Source organism: Furipterus horrens, unplaced genomic scaffold (genome assembly GCF_987537825.1).
Source record: "Furipterus horrens unplaced genomic scaffold, mFurHor1.1.pri manual_scaffold_6, whole genome shotgun sequence".
NCBI lineage: Eukaryota > Metazoa > Chordata > Mammalia > Chiroptera > Furipteridae > Furipterus > Furipterus horrens.
In genome coordinates, this window is record NW_028327176.1 from 4,264,305 (window position 1) to 4,274,542 (window position 10,238).

A 10,238-nucleotide genomic window follows, 5' to 3' on the forward strand; every position below is an offset into this window, starting at 1 on the left:
CAAATCTAGCTGAAAGGTGTTCTAAATTCAGCAAAGCACAAAGAAGATTGAACTGAACAGAGCTGATTATTCCATAGAAAAGGAACATATTACAGCTTGCGTCATCGGTTGTCTAGACAAATCACTGGGTGCTCACGGACTGGCTTTAATTAATGCCATAAAAATGAAGCGTGCTGTAGCCTGAGATGGTATTGTTCAACAAATCAAAAAAGTACAGCTCAGTCACCCCCACAATGCCTACACAGACTGGTTTCCCCCCCCTCCCTATTTACATGAAAAACCCACCTGAGTCAAAATTGGTGCTGCTTCCTGTGTCTGACAGAAGGTTTTACATTCCCTCATTACTTCCCCACCCCACTGATATATATAAAAAAGTACAATTCTAATGGAAGTCACATGTAAGACTGAATATACCACAGCAAGAAACATTCCATTTTTAGCCAAAAAAGTCCAGGATACGGGCTCCTGGCTCAGGTTTCTATGCATCAGTGACCGATGCATGAGAAGGCAGCAGAGAGAGTTATTGTTAACCGTTGGTACCCCAGTCTAAGCCTTCACAAAACCCAGCCGGGGCCTAGGGGTCATATGACAAAGGTTCTGTGTCCCGAGCCTTGGAGAAGGAGGCAGTCTATGTGTGAGGGACTAAGGAGGATATCTTAGTCTTCTCCGGCTGCTACAAAAAAATACTTCTGGCTCCTGGAAGTCTAAAATCAAGGTGCGGTTAGGGTTGCTGGTGAGGCCTCCCCTCCTGGCTTGCAGACGGCAGCCTTCTTGCGGCAACCTCACATTGCCTTTCCCCTGCGACTGTGCATGGAGGAAGAGAGACCTCTGGTGTCTCTACTTATAAGGGTGCTAATCGGGGCCTCAGTTCATGAAAGCTTCATTATCTCCTTAATGGCCCCATCTCCAAATATGGTCACATTGGGGGTTAAGGCTTCAACATGTGGCTGGAGGAGGGGGCACAATTTAGTCCACAGCGGAGGAGGAGCCCAGCCCAGGGAGAGCGCCAGGTGAGAAGGAATCTGAGTAGATAACCTGCAGCTGCCACTCTGGCCAGGTGAGCGGAGAGGCCCCACAGGATGAGTGAGGCTTGCAGGGACATGAAGGGTGGGGGCGTTCGGGGCTCAGACAAGTCAGCAGCCAAGGCTCTGAGGCTTGGGCTGATTTAAGGAGTCTGGGTGGGGTGGGGGTGGGGGCAGGGAATGGGGTGTGCCGGTTTTGGCAGGGAGGTGAGCGAATGCCAGCCTTTCACTCTGTTCCCTCAGTGGTACTGGGGTTGCTCCCCACAGGGTGGGATCCCGTGCCTACCTGGCCCCTCCCCTCCTCGGCTGTGTGGCTTCAGGCTGGTCTGGCGTCTCCAGCAGGAGTCTCCTCTCTGCCCTCTTCTGTTACCAGCCCTGCAGCCCCAGCCCCCCGTGTCCCTGACCTGTGATTTACAGACGTCTTGCTCTCTGATCCCTGTTGTCAGTGGGCACCTGCTCGGCTGTGGGCTGTTGGGAGCATTTTCTCTGCTGCATTTTGCATCTGCTGCCCCCTCCTCTTTCAGTTCAGCTCAGGACCAGCTCCAGCCCCCCACCCCCCCAATCACATGCCTTCCTCTGAAACTGCTGCCCTCTCCCAGTGAGGCAGGCAAACCAGGCGAGCGCCAGCTCTTCCGGAGGCCTGAGTCTCCAGGATGGCTGGACCAGCAGGTATCTGGAACTCCTGGCTCCCGCAGCACCTTGGACCCGGTCACTGTACCAAGGGGTGGCTAGGGGGGCTCTGCCTGCCTGAGGGGTGGCCATCACACACTGCAAATGCACACCTAAGCCTCTCCCTCTTCCTGTCTCTTCACAGGCTTCCAAGCCTGTGGGCCACTCCTCAGCGCCGCCTGGAGGGAAACTCAGGACCACCGCTCCTTGCACATACTGTGAAATGGCATTGTCAGTTACAGAAAATGCATTCTCTGCTAAAGATGAGCCCTGCTCCCAAACCCTGTGTGTGTGCGCGCGCGCGCGTGCGTGCCGTTGGAGCTCAGTGTGTATTTAAAGAAAGGAGGAAATGGATGGTGGGGTTAAGCCCATTAAGCTTAGACTAAGATACAATTGCAACCGACCGCTGCCAGTTCGGGGGAGCAATTGAAGACAGCTCAGATGGCGGAAATGAGGAAGGGCTGGCGGATGAACAGGCTGCATGGAGGAGGTGGCGTCTGCCCCGTACTGGAGAGAGGGACTGGCCTTGGAACCAGGCGGGCCTCAGCCCCAATCCCAGCCTTCCCCCCCGCCCCGCCCCAACAGCTGTGTGACCAGGCCGTGGGAGGCGAAGCGTGTGGGCCAGGACAGCAGGCTGTGGGGGTGCAGACCTCGACTCTGCCACTTGCTGGCTGAGTGATCTCGGCAGGTCCCCTGACATCGTGTTTCCCCAGGGAAGCTGTGGGGATTAAATGAGGAATATGCAAGGCATTCGGAAAGTGCTTGGCTCAGGGCGCGTTTATAATAAATATTATTATTGCTCAACCTTTCTGAGTCTCCATTTCTCACTCTGTAGTAACAGGTTATAGGTTTCTTTTAAATAGAGAGGAAATAAAATTTGTAAAATGAAGTTTCACCGAACAATGCTTAGTTAGTGGGATGTATTCTAATATTATACTATCTCATTAAAGAAAAGTATTGTCAGTGAACCGGCAAATTGATTTCATGATCTGTGAACGGATAGAAACTCAAGTTAAAAAAAAAAAAGACACCCAGCCTACAGAGTATATTTTAATAGACTATTTTTCAGAACAGTTGTAGGTTTGTAGCAAAGTTGAACAGAAAGTACACAGAGTTTCCAGATACCCCCTGCCCCCCACAGCTTCCTGAACTATCAACGCCCCCCGCCAGAGCGGGACATTCACTGCAGCTGAGGAGCCTGCGCCCACACATCATTACCACTCACGGCCCAAACAGTACGTGCATTAGGGTTCACTCCCAGAGCTCTGTGCTCTGTTTGTCTGGACCATGGCATAATGGCGCGTGTCCATCATCATGCCACACAGTGTAACTTCACTGTCCTAAAGCCTGTCTGTGCCCTGGTCTCCCGCCATCTCTCTAGAGTGTGTTTTTCCACAGGTCACAGGTGATGCTGTACCCTGGTCACAGGTGATGCTGGGTCATTTGCGGTGTAGGTGATGGGAGCTGTTGCGGGGGCTCAGGCAGGTGAGCGACTGAAAGACAGCTGTGGCCACAGGCCGGGTGGGAGAGAGGTGCGGGAAGGACAGGCAGGCCCGGGTGACAGAGCAGGAGCAGGGAGGCAGGAGGCTTGGCAACTCCGGGCTTTGGAAGCCAGTGGCTGGGCCTCTGGACTGCGGAGGAGTGGCAGGCGGGGGACGGCAAGGCCCTGGAGGCGCCACTTCAGGCTGCCGACCAGCGTGGGTCCATCAGCTAGGGCAGTGGGAAAGCTCTGAGTTCAGGGGAGCCAGGCTCCACTCCGTGTCACTGTGTGACCTTGGGCAAGTCCCTGCTCTCCCACACGGGGCTGGACTGGGTGTGCTCACAGTGTGGTGTTCCCTTGAAGGTGGAAAGGTGCGGCCCAGGGCAGGGCAGCCTCAGAGAGAAGCCGGGACGCTCCGAGGGCCAGGCAGGACCGGCGGACCGCGAGCTCAGGAGAGGCCTGGAAGGGGCTTTCTGGGGCACGTTTCCCTGCGGAGCAACAGGCAGCCTGTTCTTGCTCCATCTTCTGTTAGAGAAACGTCCCAGCCTGAGTCGATCTGCCGCTTTAAAGACCGGGGTCCTGGTCTCTCGGTGACACGCTGCGCCCGGGAGGGGAGGGCGGTCGCACGCTGGCGGCAGCTGTGCCAGTCTGCCCGGGGGTTAACCCATTCCCCAGCAGCTGCCGCGCGTGCCTTGCAGAATCTCACCAGAAGAGGGTACAGTTGGAAAAGCTCGTGACGTCAGGCTGGAATTCCTATTGTGGTTAGAAGCGGCTTGGGCAAAGCAAGCCCAAGTTCGCTCTGCGAACACCTCCGCGGACCGCGCGGGCCCGGCAGCGCAGGGAAAGATCGGCGCCGGGGGCGCACGCGGGGGCCCGCGTGGCTCCGGGACCCGTCAGCTGCTGTCTGCGTGCCCCGGGGCGGAGGACCGTGCCTGCTGCTCACCAGGAGACCCCGCTTCTATAGGAAGCCGAGCCCAAGAGGCGGATCGCCAGGGAGCCGAGGTGAGTGCCCAGGGAGAGGCCGGTGCCCAGAGAGCCCCCGGCAGCGCGCCTGGGCGCCCGGATGCCCTGCCGGAGCCCCGCCGCCGGGTGCATGCCTCCTCCGCGGCGCGACTCAGCCGGCTGCTCCCCTCTGTGACCGCCTTTCCAGGCAGGCGCGCGCCGGCCGGGCTTCCCCGAGGGCCGAGCACCGGTGGGACCGGCGGACCCCGGGGCGGCGGCGGGGCGCGGAGCCGGGAGAATGGACGGAACCGGGGAGTGCAGCCTCCCGGAGCCGGGCAGCCAGGACTCCCGGGCCGGCGACGACATTGAGATCGTCGTGAACGTAGGGGGCGTTCGGCAGGTGCTATACGGCGACCTCCTCAGCCAGTACCCTGAGACCCGTCTGGCGGAGCTCATCCACTGCCTTGCGGGGGGCTATGACACCATCTTCTCCCTGTGCGATGACTACGACCCCGGGAAGCGCGAGTTCTACTTCGACCGCGACCCGGACGCGTTCAAGTGTGTCATCGAGGTGTACTATTTCGGGGAGGTCCACATGAAGAAGGGCATCTGCCCCATCTGCTTCAAGAACGAGATGGACTTCTGGAAGGTGGACCTCAAGTTCCTGGACGACTGTTGCAAGAGCCACCTCAGCGAGAAGCGCGAGGAGCTGGAGGAGATCGCGCGCCGCGTGCAGCTCATCCTGGACGACCTGGGCGTGGACGCGGCTGAGGGCCGCTGGCGCCGCTGCCAGAAGTGCGTCTGGAAGTTCCTGGAGAAGCCGGAGTCCTCGTGCCCGGCGCGGGTGGTGGCCGTGATGTCCTTCCTGCTCATCCTCATCTCGTCCGTGGTCATGTGCGTGGGCACCATCCCGGAGCTGCAGGTGCTGGACACCGAGGGCCACCGTGTGGAGCACCCGACGCTGGAGAACGTGGAGACGGCGTGCATCGGCTGGTTCACGCTGGAGTTCCTGCTGCGCCTCTTCTCCGCGCCCGACAAGCTGCACTTCGTCCTGTCCTTCATGAACATTGTGGACGTCCTGGCCATCCTCCCCTTCTACGTGAGCCTCACGCTCACGCACCTGGGCGCGCGCATGATGGAGCTGACCAATGTGCAGCAGGCGGTGCAGGCCCTGCGGATCATGCGCATCGCCCGCATCTTCAAGCTGGCTCGCCACTCCTCCGGCCTGCAGACGCTCACCTACGCGCTCAAGCGCAGCTTCAAGGAGCTGGGGCTGCTGCTCATGTACCTGGCCGTGGGTATCTTCGTCTTCTCGGCCCTGGGCTACACCATGGAGCAGAGCCACCCCGAGACACTGTTCAAGAGCATCCCCCAGTCCTTCTGGTGGGCCATCATCACCATGACCACGGTGGGCTACGGTGACATCTACCCCAAGACCACGCTGGGCAAGCTCAACGCGGCCATCAGCTTCCTGTGCGGGGTCATTGCCATTGCGCTCCCCATCCATCCCATCATCAACAACTTTGTCCGGTACTACAACAAGCAGCGCGTCCTGGAGACGGCAGCCAAGCACGAGCTGGAGCTCATGGAGCTCAACTCCAGCAGTGTGGGGGGCGAGGGCAGGGCAGGCGGCTCCCGCAGCGACCTGGACAACCCCCCGCCGCCGGAGGAGCCCGTGGCGGGGTCGGAGGGCAGCTGGAGCTGGCTGAAGATCTCCCACAGCGACACCTTCATCCCCCTGCTGACCCAGGAGAAGCACCACAGGACCCGGCTCCAGAGCTGCAAGTAACGAGGGCCGTCTGGGCACAGGGGCCCGGGCCTGTCAGTGACTGGCCGGGAGGGGCTGCCCTGGGTCCCCCCAACCATGTCGTGAACAGGACTCTGAAGGCCCTCTTGGGCACCCGTGATGGGGCTGGGGAGGGAAGGCCCCTTTGTGCTGCTGGCTGTGCAGGAGCCGGGGGGAGGGACGGGTGGGCGTCCAGGAGTCAGGGCAGCGTGGGGCAATGAAGGCGAGTTTTACCGACGGCAGGAACCCTCATCCAGTTCTGTATCCCTTTCAATAAAGCCCCTGCTCTGTGCCCCCTTGGCATCGCAGGTTCTGTCACAGGCTGGGTATCCAGCGACACCCCCCCCACCCCCGGAGGTGGGTGGCTCCGGCATGCCCCCATGCCAGGCCTGGAGGTAGGTGTGCAGCCCAACGGGGCTATTTTTAGTTGAAAGCTCATTAAACAAGGGCTCATACCCAGGGTTCAGCGCCAAGGAGCCGTGCCACATACCACGAAGTCCTGTGCCTGCAATTCCTGCTTCCTTCTGAGGAAAAGCTTGCTTCCTGGGCGCTCCCCGGGCGGGGGGCATTCACAGGGCCCGGAGCACCAAGCAGCGTGGTCACCATTTAGTTATCACCCGTGTGAGGCCCTATTCACAACTTCTTTCCATTCCTCTAGCAGGCTGCTAGATCAGTGTCCGCATTTTACAGCTAAAGAAACCGAGGCCCAAGGTCACACAAAGGAGGGATCCAGCCCAGACCTGACGGTCCCAAAGCCCATGCCTTCTCTCTGGTACCAGGTGACCTTAGTTAGGTCAGAGGCATGTTCTTGGACCCATGAGATGAGGCTGGTCCTACCGGCCAGGGCAGCTGCTGGGCTTCCTGGGGCTGGGTGAGCCTGCCCTCCAGTTCACCCTTCCTTCTGGAACCAGTTCCTGGAGGTGTCAGCTGGATGGACAGGCCTGAGCATGCCCCAGGTGGCCCACTGCTGGCCTGGCCTGAGAGCCCCTCAGGGAAACAGAGACGGGCAGACCTGGGTTTGAAGCCTGGGGAATGAGGAAGAGATTTCCGAGATGTCTTCTGGCTCAAACATTTCCCTCTGCTGTCTCCCCCCAACTCCCTGTAGCTTTGTGGTCCCAGGCCTGCTGACGAAGCTCTCCAATCTTCATTCTGAATATTAGGGTTAACCTCAGAGAATCATGGTGCTTAGCACAGTGCCCGGGCTGGGCTTGCAGAAGGCAGGGGTGGGTGCAAGGCATGGTCTCCTTGGCACGGAGTCAGTCCCAGCAGGCCCCTTTCTCTGGGCTTCCACCTTCCGGGAATCCCAGAGCTCTGTTCTTCCTTCCCTTGCTGAGGCCGCTGGTGCAGAGGAGGGGCCTGCACGGGGACTGGGGTCAGGGGGGGTGGTCCCCAATCTGCCCCATCCTGGGCGGGTCTTTCCTCTTCTCGGGGGCCCTGAGTTTCCTATATGCATAAAGAGGGATAATTTCACAGGTTCACACCCTGGTCTGACTCTCCAGGATTTTAGCACCTAGGGCTGTAGGGCATGTCATGCTGGGGACTCCAGGGGCTGGGAGGCAGCCATGTTGTAGGGGCCTTGGGTGGGGATGTTGGGAGAGTCAGGGCCACCCTTGTGGGGTACAAGTCCCTAGCCAGTGCTGTGCACCCTCTTCCACGTTTCTCCAGGGAAAAACTGGGTCGGGTGACCACGGATGGAAGGCAGAAGGAGGAGGTGGCGTTGGGCCCGTGGGACTCAGCGGGAAGGGGGAGGGTCTGGGGGCGAAGAGATTGTGAAGGCCCAGCAGGGCCCGCTGAGTGGGTGGGTTGCCTCTCCTTGTCCCCCTGCCCTGGAGCCCTAGAGGAGAGGGCTCTGCGCCCCGAGGGGGAAGAATCTGGGGGCAGGGGACAGCTGGAGAGAGGCCAGGAGGTGCTGTCCCTGCTGCTCACCTGGGGGACAGGGGCAAGTGTCTCTAGAGCCACAAAAGCATTTCGGAGTCCATTTCACCCACTGTAAGGAGGAAACCGAGCCCAAGAGGGCAAGAGCTTTGTGTGATATCCTCATGCATTAGGATCAGACAGGACCCAGCTCCCAGAGGAGCCGGAGTGTGACAAAGAATCCTTCTGTGGTGTCATGCTTTGTCATATAGGAGTGCCCAAGGGGCTTTGGGAACCAGGTGGAGGGGCAGCCTGCTCTCCCTGGGGACTCTCTCTGGTGTCCAGGCTGCAGCTGTACCTGTGACATTAGAATCCACGTGACACCCAGGCATCAATATTTTGTTGAACTTTATAGCGCATACAGGTTGCCTGGAGATCCTGCTAAAATGCAGATGTTGAACCAGTAGGTCTGGGTGGGCCCCAAAACTCTGCATTTCCAACCAGCTCCCACATGGGGCTGGCGCTGCAGCCTGTGAGCCGCACTTTAAACAGCGAGAGGCCGGAGTGGGAGCTGCCAAGGCACGGCCCCCACCAGTGTTCGGACCATCCATGAGCTGAGAATGGTTTGTTTTTACATTCTTAAATGGTTAAAAAAGGAATTGAAGAAAGAATAACATTTCGGGACACATGAAAACTACCTGAAATTCAAATTTCTGTGTCCACAAATAAAGTCATACTGCACAAAGGCCTGTGCATTTCTCGGGCTCTCTCGGGCTGCTCTCGAGTGGTTGTGACGAAGACGATCCGGCTCTCGGGGCCTGACTTGTTTATTATCTGGCCCTCCACCGCCAAGTTCACCAACCCTGGGCCATAGGAAGTGAGGGCCAAGTTCCAGAGCACTGCCAGCACCAGGAGCAGCCTGAGCGCAGACAGTGTGGGGGGCCCCAGAGAGGGCAAGACCTGAGACCCGTGACCCTCTCGTAGCACTTCTGGGTCACAGCTCCCCTCTTTCTTTCCTTCGGAGAACCTCCCACCCCCGGTTTCCTGCGGCGGGTTCTCTGCGGTCCCGGCTCCGGCTTTGGAAGCCAGCCCCCTGGCCCTTCTCTCCTGGCCTCTGTCTTAGCATATGTCCCCCACCCTGGGGACCTTGGCCCCATGTCATCTTCTCCAGCTGGAGCGACGCTGACAAACCTCTTATAACCTGTTCATTTCTATTGAGAGAGAGAGGGAGATGTGTTTCTTGGAATTACAGAGCATTCAAGTTAAAAGGAAACCAGGCAGCCTCTGGTTCAGCCCCCACTTCCCGCCAACACATGGTGCAGACAGGAAACCTGCCTCCAGATCATGCACAGCTGAGTGAGGGGGCACTCATGAAAGGCCTGAAGGTCCCTGCCAGACTGAGGGGTCCACCTTGTTCCCACGAAGTGGGGAGCACATGATGAACCCCACTGTGAGACAGAGGATGTATGTGGCTTTGTGGCTGTGTGTGTGAGCTCACCAGTCAGGTCTCTGTAGTCTATATACGAGGACATGGGGATCCAGACAGCAGAAGCAACAGGCTGGTGGCAGAGGAAGGAGCCACGCTCCTGGCCTGCAGCCCACACTCACCCAGAGCCCGATGGTGGCCCTCTCCTGCTTCCCATCAGGACTTGTGCCCACAGGCCCACCCAGCGTTTGCCCCCAGCGTCCTGTCAGGGGCAGGGTGCTGTCATGGGACCCCTCTGGAGGCCCCCCCCTTACAGATGGACGGGTTCTGGCCACTTTGTTTTTAAGGAAAGAAAGAGAAGGAAAACATTTTCTTGGGCAAGCAGCTTTGGAGCAGATGTTCAGGCCCTGCGGAGTCCAGGATCCAGCCTGGCAACTGTAGGAGATGTCTGGAGCCTGAAACCCACCAGCTGGGGTCTGGAGGTACCACATACAATGATGAAATGAAATGGGGGCGGGGGTCTGTGACCTGGAATTCCGTCACACACACTCCCGAGGACACATGAGAGAGGCAGGTGAGGCCCTAGCAACTGCCCAGGGTGACGGTGATGGGGGTGCACCACTGATTCGCAGGGGTCCTGTTTATGGGGAGTGGGGGTGCTGACAGGCAGGGGCCGCTTGCCATCGCCAGCCCTGGCTGCGAAGGGGCTGCCTGATCCGCCTAAGCCCCAGCCGGGCTTGGGCCTCCCCCTCCCCTGCAGGAGGATAATTAAATGTCTCCCCAGTCCGCTGACATCTCCCTGGATGTGGAGGGACAGGTGCTTCCAGAGAGGTCTCCCCCCGCCTGACCCCCGCCTGTGAGCTGTGAGAAGACAGACAACTCCGCACACTGTGCTCACGGGACCCCATGTGGCAGCAGATTTGAAAGGGGTTTCAGCCACAATCTGAGACGGAGCCCCCCTCCCAAATGCTTTCCCCGCCTGTAGCAGGTTAAGATGTAGCTGCAGAGATGCTACAGCGGGGCCAACAAAACAGAGCAAGGGCTGGGGGACTCTCCGTT

At 58.9% G+C, this 10,238-nt stretch overlaps 1 protein-coding gene across 1 annotated transcript; it reads left to right on the plus strand.

The window, feature by feature from the left end:
• Positions 1–3,844: 3,844 nt before the first annotated feature.
• KCNF1 (potassium voltage-gated channel modifier subfamily F member 1) lies at positions 3,845–6,193 on the plus strand. Its single transcript, XM_090280157.1, has 2 exons — positions 3,845–4,173; positions 4,322–6,193. The coding sequence occupies exon 2, from the start codon at positions 4,412–4,414 to the stop codon at positions 5,900–5,902; it is 1,491 nt and encodes a 496-aa protein (XP_090136283.1). The 5' UTR covers positions 3,845–4,173; positions 4,322–4,411; the 3' UTR covers positions 5,903–6,193.
• Positions 6,194–10,238: the final 4,045 nt, after the last annotated feature.